Source organism: Saccopteryx bilineata, chromosome 2 (assembly GCF_036850765.1).
Source record: "Saccopteryx bilineata isolate mSacBil1 chromosome 2, mSacBil1_pri_phased_curated, whole genome shotgun sequence".
Lineage (NCBI taxonomy): Eukaryota > Metazoa > Chordata > Mammalia > Chiroptera > Emballonuridae > Saccopteryx > Saccopteryx bilineata.
This window is the reverse complement of record NC_089491.1, coordinates 45,235,656-45,257,535: the sequence shown is the minus strand read 5'-3', so window position 1 is coordinate 45,257,535 and position 21,880 is coordinate 45,235,656. Positions and strand designations below refer to the sequence as shown.

At 41.8% G+C, this 21,880-nt stretch overlaps 1 protein-coding gene across 1 annotated transcript in view; it reads right to left on the bottom strand.

The window, feature by feature from the left end:
• Positions 1-367: 367 nt before the first annotated feature.
• The window catches only part of LOC136324321 (ras and EF-hand domain-containing protein-like), a 71,235-nt gene continuing 49,722 nt past the window's right edge, over positions 368-21,880 (bottom strand). Inside the window, 5 exon segments of the mRNA XM_066257022.1 lie at positions 368-1,274; positions 10,360-10,436; positions 13,285-13,404; positions 15,949-16,063; positions 19,783-19,864. Of these exon segments, the coding sequence (XP_066113119.1) occupies positions 1,169-1,274; positions 10,360-10,436; positions 13,285-13,404; positions 15,949-16,063; positions 19,783-19,864 (500 nt within the window). The 3' untranslated portion in view covers positions 368-1,168.

Here is a 21,880-nt window from a genome sequence, read left to right as displayed (position 1 = left end):
GGTTAGTCCATCTGGGTGAGTGAGGTGCATTCCACGATGTCTGCACAGCGACGAAATCACCTAACAAAGCATTTCTCAGAGCACATCCCACTCCTTAAACAGGACATGACTGAATTTTTTGTTCTTAATAAAAATAAACTTTAAATTTGAGAATACCTTCATGAAATCAAATGTGGGAGTCTGTCTGTCTGCCTCCATGCTTCACACTTCAGAAAAATACAGATAAAAACCCCAAAAGAAAACTAAAGGATGCCGTGGCTACTCATAATCCATGCGTGTAATGTACTTGGTCAATTTTCATTAAATATAAATGAAGCTTGGAAAATTTAAGGTTTGATTATAAAAATTATAAAAAGGAGAGAAAAGGTTACAATGAATTATATTAATTAAACAAAAAGGAATATTTTTAACTTACATATAACAGCGATGATGTAAGTTTTTTCAGTGAACTACTTGAGGCCTGGATCTATGTGGACCAAGGTAAGTTCAGATCTCTGGCTGGGAATAACTTAATTGGTTCACACCACTGAAAACAAAATAAAACAAAAACCAGGGTTTGCTGACCCACAACAAGGTCAGGTATTGAAAAGTCAATAATTTGATATTTTAAGAGTACAAATAACCAGGGTTCTTAAGTGTGGACCATCTCACGCTGCTTCCTACTGATTAAAAAGAATAATAATAATGGGGAGAGGTGAGGCCGGCAAGGCCACGCTACCTTGGTTTACAGATGAGGGAACAGACATCTGAGACCACAGGCCTAGTTAACAGCAAAGTGCAGTAGGATGCTAACCGAATATTTGAAAGAAATGTTGTCATGGATTATGTCAGTGGCCACATGAACCTAATGATGTCCATGAGTTTCTTCTACAGCTTTGATCTGAGCATGTGATTTCCTTAGCACTTAAAAGCATTTACACACATTATTGTTCAAGCCTCTGTAAGGACACAACAGGCATTTTTAACCAGGGGACCCAACCTGTTCATGGGAACGTAGCAAAGAGGAGCCGAGGCTCTGGAGAGACCTAAGAACACAGTTCAGACTTCTGGCTGGTCACTCTCCAGGGGGCAGTGTCCGCTGGCTGCACCAGGCTACATAAGAAACAAGTCCCATAGCTTCTGTCCTCCGGAAATGAACACTTCACAAGCCAAGGCCATGGTTTTGGGTTTAACGCTTGCAGCAACTCTTCTTACGGGTTGACTGTTTGGAACTGTCTCCAGTCAGATTAATAATGGATTTGCTGTCATCCTTCTTCGTTCTTTTTTTCACTTCCCTGGAGAGAGACAGAGAGGTAGAGGCAGAGGTAAGAGCAGAGGGAGAGAGAGACGGGATTACTGAGGTACAAAGCTAAACCACAAATGGCTCTGCAGAAATAAAATACACAGCCGCGTACCTGCCGTGTGCCGTCCATATGCTGTGTAAACGCTTGATCGATGTTAACTTACTTAATGTTCACATGAACCATGTGAATTCATCGTGCCCCACTGTACATCTTACACATGAGGAGTTCCCTTAGGTCACACAGCTGGAGGAGTGGCAGAGCTGGGACCCACGCCACGCAGGCTGGCTCTAGCGCCTGCATCCTGAGCGCCAAGCCACAGACTCACACACGCAGGCACAGCCCCTCATGCACAGGCACACACACATGTGTATATACCCGTGCACACACAGACTCCTCCTGCTCTCTCCTATGGTTTCACATGCTTCATAGTCTGCTGCATGCACAGAATGCCAAGGGAATGGTGTACTGCGACTTCTAAGCCAGGTGTTAGTAAGGACCAGGTGCCCTGAGCTGCCATTTAAGGAGTCCAGGGTTCCTCAGTAGAGAGAGGCCAGCAGAGGAGTTCTGGGGGAGGAGAGGATGCCCAGAAGGAACTCTGGTGGTCTCAAGCCTGAGACGCCTGGTATCCATCTGACTGCAAACAGAAGACCCCCTAAGTGAGAGAAGTTGAGGAAACTTCTGAGACCTGCCAATTCTAGTAATCTCTAAAAATAGAGGTAGTTGTGGTTTTAGGTGACCAAGTTTTATTACAGAGTGGTAGAGAACTAAAACTGTTTGTTCCAGAGTAGCAGATACTGGGAATTAATGCCTGGCAGAACAATGCTGCTTAATAAAATATAATGTAATCCACACACGTCATTTTAAATATTTGGTAGCCACACCAAAAAATGTAAATAGAAACAGGTTACATTGATGTTATAATGTACTCTATTTAACTCAGTGGAACACAAATATTATCAATTCAGCATGCTATCTATAAAAATACTGAGGTACTTTATAATCTTTATAATGTCTTCCAAATTAGTATTTATTCAATACATGCAGCATATCTAAATTTGGATTAGCCACACTGCAGGTGGCTAGTGGCTGCAAAATTGGTCAGCACAGGTCTAGGAGGTACTTTTGATAACTACTGCACTGTGAGAAGAGGAAAAAAAGAGCGATCTTGCTGAAGGCCAACTAATAAATGCTGTGCTACAGGCTTTCCCATTTTTCTTTTCACACACACACACACCCTGACAGGTGACAGGTGAACATTATTATCCTCTGTTCAAAGATGAGGTAGCAAAGACTCAGGGAAAGGAAAGGATTCACATTTCAACCCCTGACACCCTTTAGACTAATTTCAGACTTCTGACCTCTAGGCTGTAAGATAATAAGTTTTCACTGCTTAAACTATTAAGTTAGTAGGAATTTGTTACAGCGACAATACAAAACCAATACAATTTCCCAATTCCCTGTGTGCTCACATGTCATTTGATAAAAGTCCAATTTATGCCAACTCTGGGATCCTCAATTAGTGAGCTATGAGGGAGAGCCAGAGATCTAAATCCAGATGTTCATCTGTGCAACAGCGTATTCTAAGTGCCCTTAGCAATGTTCATTCCATCCACAGTGAAAAAAACTGCAAGTGAGGATGCCACTCAAGAAGCAATATGGAATATCTTAAATAATAGTTTTACTGTTTCTTGTCAGGTATTATTTAATATTTTTCATTAATATATTAAAATTCTTTCTTATAATAATCTAGTTTTGTGGACCTCTTTTATTGTTCTTATTTAAGTATTAAATGCATGAAATAATAAACTACCGTTTGGTATATCATCTGTTAGACCTAAAACGGTCAATATAGAGAACCAGTCGTTAAATTATTTGAATCCCGTCACTGTCTAAATCAATAATTACCGGATCCAGAGAAAGCTGCTACACACATGCACAATGTTCTTCGGGGACACAAAGGGAGCACCCCAGGGAGCTCGGTGCCGGGAAGGGAGTGCACTCTGACAGCAGGGCAACCCCTTGACTGAATGGGACTTCCTTCAGTAACGAGGAAAGGCGATTCCGGAGGCAGGGAACAGCATGCACAGAGGCAAAGAGGCATAAAAGAGCTTGACCACGACTGGAAACAAAGTTTGCTGTGTCTATAGATTATTGTTTGTTTGGAAAGCAAAATAAGTCATATATTCAGAGAGGCAGGGAGGTTAGACTGTGAGATACTAAGCCACTTGCTAAGAAACTTGGACTCTGTGCTATACATAGGACATCTATGTGGGGCTACAAGCAAGAAAGTGTTAATTGAATATTTTATTTATAAATACTAGCATGATTGCAGGGTGGAGGATACACTGATGAGAAGAAATGCTGAGGCAGAATCTTTGGTGCCTCCTGCACTGAACCCAGGTGAGAAATTCCCAGGCAGACAATTCTTAGGCCTGAAGCAGATACATGATAGATAGATAGGGAATGAATAAATATGAATAAATGACAATATAAATGAGTTAAAGAAAGAGTACAGAGAGGTCACTGAATCAGCTGGGCATCCACTGGAGGCAGGTGATAATGGAACAGAAAAAGGAGTAAAGACTGATTCCAGGTTACTACTTTTTAATCATAATTTTGGTAGTTTCCTGAGAAAGTAAATAAAAGATTGAGGAACAATTTTAAAGAAAAACTATGCCCTAGTGAGGTGGCTCAGTGGATAAGGCATCATCCTGTATGCTGAAGTTGCAGTTCAATCCCTGGTCAGGGCTCGTACTAGAAACAATGAGCGCACAACTAAATGGAGCAACTAACTGGAACAATGAGTTGATGCTTCTCTCTTTCTCTCTCTCTCTCAAATAAATGGAAAATTTTTTTTTAAAAAAGGAGAAATGAACACATTAGGATTTGTATACCTTGGGTCAGTCATCCTATGGAATTTCCAGTTATGAATGGGTTGGAGTAGAATTATGGAATATAAAAAGAAGTAGAAATTAAAAATACAGAAACTGGAAGTCACCAGCTAAAGAGAGTTCTAGAAACCATAGGGATGAAAGGAATTACACAGAGAAGAGTAAAGAGGAAGAGAATTAATAATGGAAGCCTAAAATTACCAGCATTCAAATCGCAAGCCAGTGATTCAAATCAGCCATTAAAAGTCCTATTTTTGACATTTAGTAGCTATGTCACTGTAAGATTAAGCATTGTAATTCTCAATTTTCTTATCTGTACAATGGGTACAATAATCACAGTATCCTCATAAGACAGCTCACAGGTCTTCTTTCTGGGAGGGCCAATGGCCTCTATGAGCTATATATTGGGTTGGCAAGAAAGTAATTTCGGTTTTATAGTATGAAATAAAACTCATTTTTAATACAAAGAATAAACTTTAATCAATTATATATTTTCCATTTTGTTCAATGACTTTTTGCCATCTTTCTTGCAGCTTCACGATTGTGCGCTCATAGAAATTTTGGTCCTTATCAGCAAAAAACTGAACCAAGTGCGATTTAAGGTCATCATCATTTATGAAAGTTTTACCATTCAAAGAGTGTTGCAAACTTTGAAATAAGTGGTAATCAGATGGTGCCAGGTCAGGGCTGTATGGGGGATGTGACATTACTTCTCAATGAAGCTCCAATAATTTTCCACGAGTTACTAAAGATGTGTGAGGCTTTGCATTATCATGGTGGAACACAATTCCTTGGCGATTTGACAATTGTGACCATTTTTTCTTTGTTTGCTTCATCCAGTTTCATTAGTTGTTGACAGTAAACATCAGAATTGATCGTCTGGTTTCTTGGAAGCAGCTCAAAATACACAACACCTTTGTACTCCCACCAAATTGACAGCATGACCTTTCATTGATGCAATTCAGCTTTAGATGTAGTTTGTGCTGGTTCATCACGCTTAGACCATAATCGTTTTTGAATGATGTTACTGTAGATGACCCATTTTTCATCACTAGTGATGATTCTTTTCAAAAAAGGTCTGTTTCATTGCGCTTGAGATGCGTGTCGCAAATATTGATTCGTTGTGTTAAGTGAATCTCTTTCGACTCATGCGGAACCCAAATATCGAGCTCTGGAGCGAGTCTATGACATTTTAAGTGATTTTCAATTGTTGTGTGCAATAAATTAACCTCTCTGCAATCTCTTAAACAGTTATATGTCAATTCTCTTCAATTTTGGCTTGGATTTGGTCATCATCAATTTCAGTAGGTCTATCAGAACACTGGTCAACTTTGAGTGAAAAATCTCCAGAACAGAATTTTTTAAACCAATTTTGACACATGCGTACTGTTATGCAATCAATACAATAAACTTCACATATCTTTTTGTAAGCCTCAAAAACTTTCTTTCCTTAATGGAAATAAAAAAGTAAAATATACTGAAAATGTTCATTTCTGTGCTCCGTGTTAAAATTGACCCAAAACTAACAGCTACAAACAAAAATTATGCACAACTTGCTTCTCAGGTAACCTAAATGTGACTGATATCAAATGTCAAAAGGAAAAATCCATAACATGGACAGAAGTCCTTCAAAAACAATTGCAACGTTATCTGTGACAACCAAAAATACTTTCTTGCCAACCCAATATCATATGGCTGCCTGATCATGTTTTATGTTTTTTTCCTAATGTTAAATTGCACAGCCTGTCTTTTTTTCCTTAAAATCTCTACTGAGCCACGTATGGGCTTTCACATGATGTGTGCTCATGATAATGCAGACATTACTGAACCTGAAAGCAAACAGTAACGGGGAGTCATAGGCACCCACATCGCTCCTCTGACCTTCAGTCTTTCATGCATTAAAAATAAATGAACATCCCACTTCAAAGAAATTAGAAAGATATTATTTCAGACGTCTAACACAGGTTTAAGGCTGGGAAAATTAAATTACTTCACCCCAAATCTCCATATGCTTAACAACCGCATTTTAAACGACTCAGTCTTGGAAACAGATTTACACCCAAAGGGCTCAGCAGTTGCGCTGAGCTGATCTGTCAGCCTGAGCTTCTCGTGTTCTTCTCAAATTTCAGGCCATTGACCAATTGGTGCTGTAGCATTAGAATAAATTGAAAATGTATAAACCCTTGTAGTTCTATTAATAGCAAATTTACTTCATTTACTTCCCAAGGACAATGATTGTATGGTTGTCCTATCAGCACTATACGGAAACAACAAAACTGCATTTCTAAGAGAAACTTTTCCTAGGATTGAGAGGTTTTCTTAGAAAAAGCGGAGTAGTTCACGTTGTTAACCAAACATTCATGGTCTCCCTTCAAAAATGAGTCCTTCAGACAGTGTAAATCCTAAAGCCCAGCTAGGTTAAGTTTTTGACGTGACATGGTGAGAAATGGACTGTGCTGGGAATTGTCTTTTGAGATCTAAATAGAGAACTTACATGTCCTGCCTTCTCCATAACATTCTAAATGTGTGAAACTTTTTAAATTTTCATTTAACTTGTGGAAACTATACCATTTCCATTTCAGACTTCAGTACTTTGACAAGCAAACCTGAAAGCAGAGTATAAAGCAAATTAAAGTCTTTACATATTTGCTTTCTTTCTACTTTTCATATTTTACACATGGCTAATAACTAAACAAGAGACCTCAAACCAGGCCATAATACAGTGACAACAATAAAAGAAAAAACCTCCTTGATAAGAAAGTCACAGGAGGTGCCCTTGTTATTGAAAATGCCTGTGTGTGCAAGCGTTTCAAGTAAACCAGAGCCTGTGTGGAGGTCACAGCATAAACAGAGCTGCAGGAGCAAGTACGGACAGACAGCTCACAGCCTCTCCATCTTTATGATCTTATAATAAAGAAAATAGATTCTGCACTCTGGGTGTGACTGCGGCTATTTGGAGCCATTTAACTTTAACATGACCTGTGTGGCCAGCAGTCACGGCCGTCATGGCCATGCAGGTTCAGGTTCTCACTGGATTCAGGCAGACGGTAAAGAAATAATGGAGCCAAACAATGGTGGGCCTTTCCTTTATTCAAGTCTCGTGCCAGCTGATGAGCAACACACAGGGAAAACACTTCCCCTTCACTCATTCAGAGCTCCCAAAGCCCTGATACATTCTCCAGTTTGGTTCCACAAACAGGAGAATATTCTCTCTTTTTTCCCTAGAATCAAAGGTCTCACCAGTCTCAGCAGAGCTCACAAAGCCCCTCACCTCTGGCTGCCCATCTGCACACCTTCTCCTCTCTGCACAAACTGGTTTCTTCCTCAGCACCCTGCATTCTCTCCTCTCACTCACTCTGCCAACATGGCTTCTCTCTCATCACTGCATTCTCTGCTCTCACTCACTCTGCCAACATGGCTTCTCTCTCATCACTGCATTCTCTGCTCTCACTCACTCTGCCAACACGGCTTCTCTCTCATCACTGCATTCTCTGCTCTCACTCACTCTGCAAACATGGCTTCTCTCTCATCCTGCATTCTCTCTGCTCTCACTCTGCAAACATGGCTTCTTTTCTCTTTCTTCTGCTCTCTCTTTTCAAAACTTTCTGGCTTGAAAAGCTGTCCTCCAGCAAACATTAGCAAAACAATGGCCCTTCCCAAGCAAGAAGGTAATTTGCAATTTCACAGACCACATATACCTGGCACTGCCCAGCCCCCAATGCAAACTATAAGTGAGCAAACATAAAAATCATATTTTACAAACTTATTTGACCAATAGGACCCTACAAGACAACTCAGCATTTACAAGCAATTGCATTATTCAGTGGACTATAGGCTGTTGTATATAGAATACAGAATGTCGAAACAGAGAGGGTCTGAGAGATCTTTGTCCTCAGCCATCCTCCCTCATTTGACAGATGAGAGATGCCCACAAGAAGACAGGATCTTGTTTAAGGCTTCATGGCTATCAGGGTAAGTCTAAGGCTGGGCTTTGAGCCTCCTGACACCACAATCCTCCAGCACTCTGGGCAGCAGCCAGCAGCCATGCAGAGGGCTTGCTCTGCAGCATCCTTGTCGGATCACCCAGAGCAGCCATTCAGCACCTCAATGCCTGAGGCTAAGGTAGCACTGAGCCCCTGTCCAGCCTGGCGCCCAACCAAGCTCTAAAGACCTGCAGGTCCTCCCTGCACCTATCTGCTTCAGAGGGCACATCCTCTCCGTCCCTTCCTTTCAATGAAGCACCGATACAACCTTCTCAAAAAAGGAAAACAGCTACGGACTCAGCACTTACTCCACCTTCACTTCACTGACTCGCCCCACTCTGTTTACTGAATGTATCCTGTTCAACCAAAATGGCTGTGCACCCAAAGGTGCATGGGGTCCATTACTTCACCCTGATTTATGAAGGTTTTATTCTGATTCTTGACAAAAGTGATATGAGCCCATGATTCTCCTACAACAACATGTAATTCACTTGAATTTATACATTGAAATATATGTTAGCCTTTTCTCTACCCATTCTAGGTCACACTCAAAGTTAGCACTGCTTTAGCTTTAATCAAAAATCATTTCCAGATTTCCAGTGTGGTGGGGACAGGTGGCTCTCTCTTGGGTTGATGTCAAAGGGGATACTTGTCAAAGTATCTGTCTGAGTTCAAGCCCAAGGCATCTTCCAAGCCCTGTCATAGGTTGTAAGCCTGTTTCCTGGTTCTCTCTGGCCACAGTCTCTCCAGGGCCCCAGTCCAAGCCTTCTATTAACAGAATTCCGTTCTTGTAAGCACTATAACAGTAAGTCATTAATAAAAAAGCAAAAAACCCTGTGAAGTATTTTAACTGTTGATGTATATTAGCAGGAGAGACCAATTATCATACTAAAGTTAAAATTCTTGTAAAACCTCACAAGTGATCAGCAAAAGCACTATATACCTAAAATTACATTTCTACTTTGTCAGCAATTAAAGATCATCAGCCTGGATATTCTTACCACACATTTTGATATCTTTTTTTTTTCTCTTTCCTTCTACTTCCCCCCGTTCTTTCCCCCCTCCTTCCTTCCTTCCCGCCTTCCCCCTTCACCCCTCCCTCCCTCCCTTCCTTCCTTCCTTCCTTTCTACCTTCCTACCTCCCTACCTACCTCCCTAGCTACCTTTTACTAATACCTTTAGGCCAATAGAGAATTATCTTTTCATTTGTGGCAGAAAACTAGGCGCAAGACATAAATATAACAGACAATGTTGTTATCTCCTAACAATACTCTAAGGATTAAAACATATTCATACCCAAGTTCCTCAATAATGCAGTATTTTATTCTACTCTACAAACCAAAATGTTACTTATTATTAACACTGATGCTGGCCCAGGCCAGTTGGCTCAGCGGTAGAGCATCGGCCTGGCGTGTGGGGTACCCAGGTTCGATTCCCGGCCAGGGCATATAGGAGAAGCGCCCATTTGCTACTCCACCTCCCCCTCCTTCCTCTCTGTCTCTCTCTTCCCCTCCCGCAGCCAAGGTTCCATTGGAGCAAAGATGGCCCGGGTGCTGGGGATGGCTCCTTGGTCTCTGCCCCAGGCGCTAGAGTGGCTCTGGTTGGCGGCAGAGCGACGCCCCTGGTGGGCGTGCCGGGTGGATCCCGGTCGGGCGCATGCGGGAGTCTGTCTAACTTTCTCTCCCCGTTTCCAGCTTCAGAAAAATACAAAAAAAACAAAAACAAAAACAAAAAACACCGATGCCTTAGCTTAATAATTACCTGTGTAATAAATTTAACAAAGTGTTTCTACCTGGCATAATATGAAATTTGCCTTATTGAGGTTTTCTTTCCTTTACCCTGGAAAATCTCATAATAGTTATATTTATAATAGTTTCTTGTGTTTAAAATCTGGTCCCTGGAAATGACTCATACAAGTCAATTATTAGCTTTGTTATGAAATTTTGCAGAAATGTCAACAGCACCTCAGATGCACCTGTTTTGTTTGGCAGTAAGGTATTTTGCCAATGTTCACAGTGAACATGGAGCTATACCAATTCTTATAAAAAATCTATGTTTAATTGTTTCTCTAACCACTACAGAAAGATAAGACAGTGTTTTCCAATGTACAATCATGTTGTGATTGAGAAGTTTGACATGTGCACCAACAAAATGAAAATTCAATCCTACGTCCAGATTTTCAAATAAGAGACAAAAGTTTACCTGGCAAGACGGAGAACAGCTTCCATGATTTATGAACCATCTTTAACACTTGTTTCACAGAATAATGCCCCATAGGTCTGTAAGGCAAACAAATACAGTATTAAACAAAGTCATTAAGTTTCCTAAAGTTTTAGCTTAGAAGTTAATAAATAAAAACATTCTCCTGTTGAGTACACTAAGAGTGACTAGTAGCTGAGAAACTGGATTCACAGTTTCAATAATTAAAAAGAAATGACCAATTTTAGCCTCGTTATTCCAGAAAGTTCCTAGTTGAGGCAGTTTTCAGTTTACAATGGTGGTTGGGGAAGGAAGGTAGGGGAAGGGGAGTCAAGACGGACACATATATGGTGACAGAAAATGATTTGACTTTGGGTGATGGGCACACAACACGATCAACAGTTTAAATGCCATAGAAATGTTTACCTGAAACCTATGTACTCTAATTGATCAATGTCACCCCATTAAATTTAATTTTCTATATAAAATTTTTTAAAACCACAGTACAAAATTTCATGTTTTGAGAGTCTTATTCCCATTAGTCACATACATGCTACCCAATGTTTGCCATCAAATAGTTTGAGAGAAATAAGAACGATTGTTTAAGGTAACCACTCAGGAACAAGTCCATCAAAGTCTGTCTCCTTTTGGCCACCACCTACACACATCCCCTGTCACACTGTCATTTCCTGTCAAGACTCAGCAACCTGCAGGATGCTAAAAGCAGTGGACATTTTTTAGTCTTCTATTATTCAACCCACAGCAGTCATGCGTGTGATCACTGATCATCTCCCTCTCCTGCTTCAAACCTTTTATAGCTTCCTGTTCTACTTCAAGTAATGTTCCGATGCTTCACAACGGCAGACAAGACCTAGCCCACATGTGGCCCCAGCCAACCTCCCAGGTTTACCTGCCACTGTTCTCTCCCACAGTGCTCCAGGGACCCTGCCCTTCCCTCCGTTTCCACAGTGCTCCCAATTCCCTACCATCTCAGGACCTTTGCACCTGTTGATCCCATTACCTAGGTCAGGGGTTGGGAACCTATGGCTCGCGAGCCAGATGTGGCTCTTTTGATGGCTGCATTTGGCTCACAGACAAATCTTTAATAAAAAAAATAACGTTAAAAATATAAAACATTCCCATGTATTATAATCCATTCATTTCCTACCTCTCGTGTTCATGGTTGTGGGTGGCTGAGGCCAATAACAGTTGTCCTCCGGACAACAACAAATTTTTATTGGATAATGCGTAACGTACACAGGTCATTGTATGGCTCTCATGGAATTACATTTTAAAATATGTGGCATTCATGGCTCTCTCACTCAAAAAGGTTCCTGACCCCTGAACTAGGTGATACCTTGTCTCTATCAACCCTTCTCCAGAATGACTCCTACCTACCTTTTGGATCTTAGGTAATCTACCCTTGAAGTTAAGATCAAGCATTTCCTAACCCTGAAAAGTTCCTATTTGGTCTTCCTATTGTAAAACCTCCTAGCTGTCTGTATTTTTCCTGCACAGCACTTGCCACAACTGTAACTGCTGAAGTAATATTTGTGTGCCTTTGTCTGACAAGCTGGAGACCATCTCTCCGGAAAGGAGAGCAGTGTGCCACGGGCCTGGGTGTGGGCCACACCGTCCAGTGCGGGACCAGGGGAGTCGTAGGGGCTGCTCTGGAGCAGGGAGAGGGAGACAAACCGAACAGTGGGGGACACTGCACTGTGGGACCTTGACCCACAAAGCCCTCGTAACCATAGAAAAATCCATTTTAAAAAAAATCACAAAATGAATGAATTCCCAGTAGATCTAGAAGATAATGCTGCAGCTGAGTCCTGCAGCCATGATGTTCCGGGTTGAAACAGACAGTGCTCTTGAGGGTATAGGTGATGAATTCCATAACTAACCTTGGAAACTGAGAAATTAAGGGGAAGAAATAAAACTGGCACGCAGACAGGGATTGTGAGATCTCTAACGTGGTAGAGGGACCGAGTCTGACATGTGGCTCATATGTGTTCAATGTCTCTCTCCCCAGACAATAAACTACAGGAGGACAAGGACTGCCGGTTTTGTTCTCAGTTCTTTGCTCGGCACATAACTAACTGCTTATCACATGGTGGAGACAACTAAATACATGTTGAGTGAATCTCTTCTGCATTCATCACCTCATTTTGATGTTGACCATATCTTGTTCACAGTTCTAAAGTGTAGAACAAGAAAAATCTCCCAATTCAGAACAGTGAAACTCAGATTTCTTTTAGAAGTTCACATGGATATGCTACAGAGAATAAGATCCTTTCATGGTGCCAATGACAGGCAACAACCATAGCAATCTCACGTCAGATGGTGATGGTACAAACTTCTTATCTGACTCAGGGTGCGCTTGTAAGTCAGGCCAAATCATTAGAGGGCCACACGGCTTTCTGACAGAATGATAACAATGGGTATATTAACATTACCCAAGGTAATCACCTGGATAGGAGTGAGCTCCATCCTCTACACAAATGCAAAACCAAAAGTAATTCTGGACTCCTCCAACTAAACACAAATCTTACAGAAAAAAAAAAGGTCTTCCAACACACTGTACCATCTGGCCCTTGGCATAGGAATCCTCTGGAATCCAACCATCCTTCACCTGGACTCCAGTAGAGAAGGGTTCCAGGAACTGATGAGAGTGAGGAGGAAGACGTGGTAACTCTGGCTCCTCTAGGTCAATGGAACTCAGTGGGAGGAAAGGGAGAGTAATCAATCTCCCTCTGTGAGGGATTTCATCCTTGGTGCTAGGAACTAGATTCATTACGTGGGTAACACCAGGAGTTCTGTGTAAGGACAGAAGCACCATCACACAGGGTGGGGTTTTGTCATAAAACCTCTTACGGAAAGGCAGACGAGAGCAAAAGACCTCTTCCAACCTGGACTCACTTTCCCTCTTACCATGGCCAGTTTCTCTCCACAGTACCTCGGGACACACTTCTGTCCCTCTGCAGCAGCAGCATCACGAAGATCAGCCTTGTTTCCTACCAACATGATAGGAATATTCTCAGTGGTTGCATCCTACCACAAAGAAAAGAAAAACAGTGTGCATACATCAAACACTGGACAAGTTACAACAATGATGACAGCAGCTACCAGGTCCAAATGCCCGTGTGCCACATGATGTAGCAATACTGTCTTTAAACTTCAAAATCTCTAAAATAAGACAATCATTTTCCCATTGACAGGTGAGAACACTAAAATTATAAGATTTTAAATAGAAACTTGTAAGGGCCCAGGCCCAGGTTTAAATTGACTGCATCCCCCTTCCCACTAAACAAACCAATATACACTAGAGAAGCATGACCTCAAAATTATATTTTATTGTGGTGCCCACATCATTTACTACTACTTTCATTCTAAAAAACAGTAATTACAAGTCTACTTCATTATTCCACACACAAAACATACAACTAATGAACTCAGCTATAATGAGACCAGAATAGAGTTTAAAAGTTCCACATTAGCTGCTATCTGGTTTATAACAAAAGCAAAGTGAGAATGTCCTAAAGGTGAGCATTTTTTCTTATGAAGAGTCAGTTACCACTTTATTCAAAATAACAGCTTCTCTGGATAATGTTTCCAAAACAGCATATGTAAATTGTCGCTCTGTCCCACACCTGGGGAAGCTGGGGTGAAAAGTAACCTGTGAGAGGCACGCATGAGTTTGAGCCCCACCCCTCCTCTCCTGCCTCCTGCCCACTCACTGGCTGCATAAAATCAGGCAAGTCTCTTCATGTTTTTGCTTCAATATATCTATGTGTACAATGAAGGGGGTAGTAAAAGGCATCTCCCATCTGATAGGCTATGAGGAGAATAAGAGACTACAGCTGCCTAGCTCAGGAAAATGGGGTTCTGGTTCCTAAACAAGAGAGGTAGCAGCCCTGGTTAAGACATGCAGAAACGACTCTTGGCAGTGCCCGGAGACACCCAGGTGCCCCTTCAGTGTGGTCCGTACCCAACATGGGATCAAGAGATAAGCCTTAAAAGTATTGAAGTTCTATTTGACTCTCCTTCTCTTCACACTACTTTCTTCCAACTGCAGGCACCAGAGAGTAGTAAGAGCAGAGGGGAAGGGGAGAAAAAGGCTCCCTTCAAACCTACCCCACCTGCTCATTCATGTGTAATTGTGTTCTTTGGCAATCTGCTCAGGATCCAAGGGACTTCATTTGGAAGCCATTAACCAAATACTCATTTAAGTAAGCCAAGAATCCCAGCATCTAATTGACCTCACACAGTCACACAGGTAATACCTCCTCTGAGCCCTGACTCAAATATCACCTCCTTGTGAGGCCACCCTGACCACACAAAGGAAAGCTAAGGCCACCACCTCACCATGGGCCCTTCCCCTGCCTTCTTTCAGTTACCATAACATGTATCACTTTCCGTCATTCTAGTCATTTTATTTGTTTCTGTTTTCTGCTACGTCTCCCTCACTAAAATACAAGCTCCATAAGGATAGGGCTCTTTGCTTCACTAACAGACAGAGGCCAAGCACTGGAACAGCAGAACAGTACTGCACAGAGGGGGTGCTCAAGATACTTTCAATGTGTAAAAGTCAGGATGAGAGCTCACGTCTCACATGTCTCCATTCAAGTTTTCCCCAAATATTCAGTCCATAAATTATTCATGCCAGATAAGTGAATGGCTATAATTTTCTTTGCCCATGATTTTATTACAAGATTTTATAACCTAGTAATTTCTGATCTAAGTGTATTAATTAATAATTTGGAGGGTCTATTCACCACTGACATTCTACTTCTTCTCAATCGTTAGGCCTATCCTGATGATTACACGATGAGTTTCTACCCATATATGGTGGCCATAGAAACTGTCCCCATAGAATTCCCTCAAATTGGAAAGGGCAAGCCATGCAAAGGTTTATCACGCCCATTGTTTTTCTAAGACAAAAGATAAATGCCAAGTGTTTTCTATTTTTTTTCTCTATACCAGACCTGATAATTCATCTTGAATACAGTGTTCTTACTCTTCAGAACCTGGGAAAGGTGCAACCAATAGCTGCCAAGGTCGCTTCCCTGCTGCTCAGCACTTGACGGCTGTGGGCTCCTGAACACGTGGCAGCCGGTCACTAAGAGATATTTCAACACCATGGTTGTTTGAGAACACAGCTGAATAGAATCTGAGGCTCACAGGTGTTCACACAAGGCGGTGTTTTACCTGTACTTCTAGTGCATGTGGAAGCCCTGTCCACATCCAGCCATGCTATACACCCCGCCCACCAGCCTCATTTCTCGGAGCTGCTGCTTCTCAGGTTCTCTGCATTTCCACTTGCTACCAATGGGGTTCTGATTTCATCTGTAAGGAAACCCAGAAGTTTTATCCCCAGAAACTCCCTTTAGTGGTGTCCTTAGCCTTGTGGGAACCTGCCCAACTACTGAGGGAGACTGATACCACTGAGTGCCACTAGGAACCCTGCCTCTCACATCCAATTCTTTGTGACAACATGATTCCATGGGTTCTCATTATGTTCCCTTCGACGAAGAAGAGAACCAGCATTATCCGGGATGGCTTGTGTAACTTTGTTTCTCTATTTTGATTTCTTACCTCTATCATATCTACCCATTCTTGAACATTCTGAAAGCTTTTCTCACACGTAACGTCATACAGCAGCAAAACACCATCTGCTCGTCGGAAGTAGGGCTTGGCAATACTTCGAAATCTGGAAAAGAGAAAAGCACTGAAGTCATGATTCTAATCAGTCTGGTGGGTTCTGCTTCATTCTTTGTCTCTTTTATGCTCACTATTTTCTCATCTCAAATAAGCCCCAATTGAGAAAAATATGATTATAACAGATCACTGGGAAACAGCTCCTGCTAAGGCCCAGAATGACCCAGTGAAAGGTAACGGGATGAGAATCTGGGATGCCGATTTTAAAAAGCCCATCATTTTCACACCAAACAATCCCAAGAGTGTTTACAAATCCCAAAACATAACCAGGACAAGGCTGACTGTGCCATTTCTAAAAATACCAAGCTCAGAAAAAACCTACCAGAACCCACGAGTGGGGCACAAGAGTGGAAGAAAGTGCGCATGAGAGAGGCACGAGCTTCCGGGAGTGAGCAGGGCAGAGGAAGAACAATGTGGAGCTCCACACCACACAGAAGCTTTGCTTACACAGAGGTGAGGGGCTCGCAGGGGAAGAGCATACTACAAAACTCTCTTAATCTAAACCATGTGCAATATTTTATATTGTCTTAAATCGGGCCATGTCAGACACAAGTTATTTTTGAAATGTTGAAACTGTCACCCTGCTAGAGATATGAGTTCCACCTGGGCAGGTATTTGTACCAGCCTAAATGGCACTTGGTACAGAGCTTGGTAGGCAGCCCATACGTACTTGTTTAACAACTGGATTCTGCTCCCAAAGAGCAGAACAACACTAAAACCTATATGTAAAGCTTCTTGTCATTGGCAATAAATGCAAGATAAGGAACTGTTACCAGATGCACATCTGCTATTTAGTTTGTGCCTCTGCCCTTAAATCAAGGGCAACTGACAGCTATTTTTTATTGTGCCCTAATTAGGAGCCCCTCACACTGTCAGTGCATTCACAGGTGTGGTCTCCCCTAAATTCTCTTCCTAGGAAAGGGCACTCTCTTTTTCCCAACTGAACAGGAGCTCAAGGAAAGTTTAGGATCCTTTTCTCACACAACTGATATATAAGAAAAGGAGGTAGGGAAGTGGAAAAAACTGAGTACAGTGGTACCTTGAGATACGAGCAGACCAACATACAATTTTTAAAGATACAAGTTGTGACTTGGTCCATATTTTTGTTTGAGATCCGAGCGAAATTCCGAGATATGAGTCATGATTCAAGAAGCTGCTGCTAGTTGGTGTGTTGGCGCACGGATCCAGTATCGGCAGCACAACACCAGCATCTCGTTCTTTCTCACGTTACCTGCAGAATCAAGTTGAATCTCGTGCACTGTACTCGTTTTCCATCATTTTTGCATTTGTTACTAGCTTTTTTTGTGTGCTATGATGGGGCCGAAGAAAGTGAGTGTTAAGGATAGTGGTTTGAAGAAGAGAATGATGTTGATAGAAGTAAAGCAAGAAATAATAGAAAAACATGAGTTTGGTTGGTGTATGAATGATTAAACTGGCAAGGCTATACAACTGCAATACAGTACATCTACAATTTGTTCCATCTTTAAACAAAGGGATGCCATCAAAAGTGCAAATCCAGTGAAAGAAACTACAATTCTGTCCCAATTAAGGACAAATATCCGTGAAGAAATGAAGAAGCTTCTGCTGGTGTGAGTGAAAGAGAAAGAGCTGGCAGGAGATTCAGTGATGGAGACTGTAATATGTGAAAAGGCATGTATTATTTACAGCGACTTGAAGAAGAAAAAACCATCAACCTCAAAAGAGGCAGCAGAAGATACGTTTAAGGCAAGTCATGGCTGGTTTAAAAATTTCAAGAAGAGATCAGGCATCCACTCGGTGGTGAGGCATGGTGAAGCTGCAAGTGCTGATGTTAAGGCAGCTGAGGAGTACATCACACGTTTTGCTGAGCTTATCGAAATGGTAGGCTACATCTCCCAACAAGTGTTCAACTGTGATGAAACAGGATTGTTTTGGAAAATAATGCCCCGAAGGACTTTCATCACCACAAAGGAAAAGAAGCTGCCAGGCCATAAACCCATGAAGGACCGTCTGACCCTTGCATTGTGTGCAAATGCTAGCGGTGACTAAAGTAAAGCCACTGCTAGTGTATCATTCTGAAAATCCACAGGCCTTTAAGACTCACAAGATTCTTAAAGAAAAACTGCAGGTTATGTGGCACACCAATGCTAGGGTATGGGTTTCGCAACAGTTTTTTATTGAATGCGTAAATCTCGTCTTTGGTCCTGCAGTGAAGAAATATCTTCAAGAAAATAAATTCCTGATGAAAGCATTACTAATCCTTGATAATGCTCCAGCCAAACCACCTGGTCTGGAAGATGACACTCTTGATGAGTTCAAATTCGTGAAAGTCCTCTACTTCCCACCCAACACGACTTCAATCTTGCAACCTATGGATCAGAAGGTCATTTCCAACTTTAAAAAGCTTTACACAAAGCACTTGTTTTGCGGCTGCTTTGCGGTGACTGAGAATACAATTCTAACACTTTGAGAGTTTTGGAAAGATCACTACAACATTGTGATATGTTTACACATTATTGACTTGGCATGGAAAGAGGTTACAAGAAGAACTTTGAACTCGTTACAGAAAAAGTTATGGCCTGATGTTGCAGACAGGGACTTCGAAGGATTCAAACCAGAGGCCGAGACCGAAGTAGAAGGGTTGGAGGAGATTGTGTCCCTCAGAAAGTTGATGAGTCTGGAGGTAGATGAGGGTGATGTAAACGAGCTCGTCGAGAAACATGAAGAAGAACTCTCAACTGAGGAGTTGAAGGAGCTACAGATGATGCAACATATGGAGCTTCTGCAAGAGATTAGTAGTGAGGAGGAGGTAGAGTCGGAGGAAGTGATTTGTACAAGTGAAATTAAAGACGTGCTGGCAATGTGGGAGAAGCTTTCAGGTTTCACTAAAAAGAAACACCCAGAAAAAGTTTCAACTGGTCGTGCTTCAGCACTTTTTAATGACACTTGTTTGTCACATTTCCGTAACATTTTAAAAGGCAGGCAAAAGCACACCTCTTTTGATAGATTTTTATTCAAAAGTCCCGCAAGTGGAAGTGTCAAAAGTACAGCCAAAAAGGCAAAAACAGGTGATGAATAAATGAAAAATATGTAATATTAAGCTTCGGTTAAGTTTAAAGTTAAGAAAGTGCATTTTTTTACAATTAAGTTTCGGTGGTTTCATTTTAAGTAAAGGAAGTACAGTTTTAGTTTTGTTTAAAGTAAAGAAAATGCAGTTTTAGTTTACATTTAGTGTTAACAAAGTGCAGTTTTAGTTTACGTGTCTACAGTGCCTGCATCCCTTCCTCCCCCGACCCCACCATTCACCTCCATTAGCTGCACTCGTCTGTCTCCAAGGTAAGAATACAGTACTAAATAATACACTTTTCTTTTATTTCATATATTTTTTTATACACTGGTAAACTATACATGTGTGTTTCTTAATTAAAAACATCTTTTTTCATAATTTAGGATGGTTTGGGGATGTTTCACAGGCATGGAACAAAATAAATCTATTTCACTTATTTTAAATGGGAGAAATTTGTTTGATATATGAGTTGACTGACTTACGAGCTCAGTTACAGAACGAATTAAACTCGTATCTCAAGGTACCACTGTACTCCTGAAATTCTAATGTATCATATAACTATACTGTGTAAATATATAATTATAAGTGTAAAAACCACAGTGCGTGCTACAAAGCTGGCCTGTGCCAGCCTGCGCAGAGCCCCAAGCATCGTGGACAGCACTTGCCTCTCCTCACCGGCCGTATCCCACAGCCGCAGAACCGTCCGCTCTCCATCGACAAGAAGAGTTTTCCTTTGGAAATCAACCCCTGGAAAGGAATATAATAGAACATGAAGAACATGTTGTAAATAATTCCACTGGTTTTTACTCTCAAGCACTCTTTAGATGAGATAGAAGCCAGTAAGCCTAAGAGCCCAGTGAAGTAAAGAAAAATCAGCATGGCCTCCACAGAGAGTGATCTTCACATGCTAATTGTAAGTCAAACCCCACGTGGGCACACAAACGCACCATCTGCAGGTTGGCGGACTCGGGAAAGATTTAGTCTATGGACAAAGGGAAAAGCTGTGTTCTATTTGTCCGTGTAGTTAGATGAACTCAGTTATACTTGTGTGTGCTGCATGTACATACATGTGTGTATGTGTATGGGTATATATTCATGTTTGTATGTGTGCAAGTATATATGGATATGATATGTATATATGCCACGCTCTCTAGCAACCAAACAAGATACTGTAGTCTTTTTATGAATCAAATTAAAGTGAACTTTCTATTTTGTTATCTTGAGTGGTCTAACAAAGAACCAGAAATTTACAAAGATGCCCTCTGTAAAGAAGATAACTGATCTTTCTTAAATTTCTGGTTATCAAAATATGAATACTTCAGATAAAGAAAAAAAAATGATAATATGCATATATTTGACTCTTTTAGTGATTATTATGCAAACTTGAGAAATCAAGATACTCCTCCTTCCTTGTTCTGGAAGGCAATGCTCCTGATCCCCCATAAAGGAAGCAGACCTGTAGCAATGATTCTGACCACAGTGACAAACCAGCCATCAACAGAGTCACTCTATCAGCATCAAATGGCAACTTATTAAGAAAAGCTCTCGCCTGACCTGTGGTGGTGCAGTGGATAAAGCGTCGACCTGGAAATGCTGAGGTCGCCGGTTCGAAACCCTGGGCTTGCCTGGTCAAGGCACATATGGGAGTTGATGCTTCCAGCTCCTCCCCCCCTTCTCTCTCTCTGTCTCTCCTCTCTCTCCCTCTCCTCTCTAAAGAAAAGAAAAGAAAAGAAAAGAAAAGAAAAGAAAAGAAAAGAAAAGAAAAGAAAAGAAAAGAAAAGCTCTCCCTGGCTGCCCTAGGTAAATGTGTACTTCTCCTTAAACTTCAGATATTTCTTTTTTTTTTTTTTTGTATTTTTCTGAAGCTAGAAACAGGGAGAGACAGACAGACTCCCGCATGCGCCCGACTGGGATCCACCTGGCACGCCCACCAGGGGGCGACGCTATGCCCACCAGGGGGCGATGCTCTGCCCCTCTGGGCGTCGCTCTGTTGGGACCAGACCCACTCTAGCGCCTGGGGCAGAGGCCAAGGAGCCATCCCCTGCGCCCGGGCCATCTTTGCTCCAATGGAGCCTTGGCTGCGGGAGGGGAAGAGAGAGACAGAGAGGAAGGAGAGGGGGAGGGGTGGAGAAGCAGATGGGCGCTTCTCCTGTGTGCCCTCGCCGGGAATCGAACCTGAAACTTCTGCACGCCAGGCCGACGCTCCACCACTGAGCCAACCGGCCAGGGCCACTTCAGATATTTCTTTAAAATTTTTTTTCATCCATTTCCCTCCTTTGGGATATAAATTCCTCGTGAGCTGAGATATAATTCACTCTCTTCACTGTGCATCCTTAGCACCTATAACAACAACTGGTTACAGGAGGACTCAAAAAATGTTTCCTAAATAAATAAATCTGTCATTGGTGCTGGCCATTGGCTCAATGGGTAGAGCATCAGGCCAGCATATGGATGTCCTAAATTCAATTCTGAGTCAGGGAACACAGGAGAAGCAACCATCTGCTTCCCTCTCACCCCCCATTTCTCTCCTTCTTCTCCTCCCACAACCATTGGCTCAGATGGTTCAAGCTTGGCCTTAGGTGCTAAAGAAAGCTTAGTTAGTCTGAGCACTTCAGCCTCAGGTGCTAAACATAGTTTGGTACTCAAGCATCTGCCCCAGACAGGGTTGCCACGTGAGTCCCAGTCAGAGTACATGCAGAAATCTGCCTTACTATCTTCCTTCCTCTCACCTAAAAAAAAAAAAAAAAAGAAAAAGTGAATCTG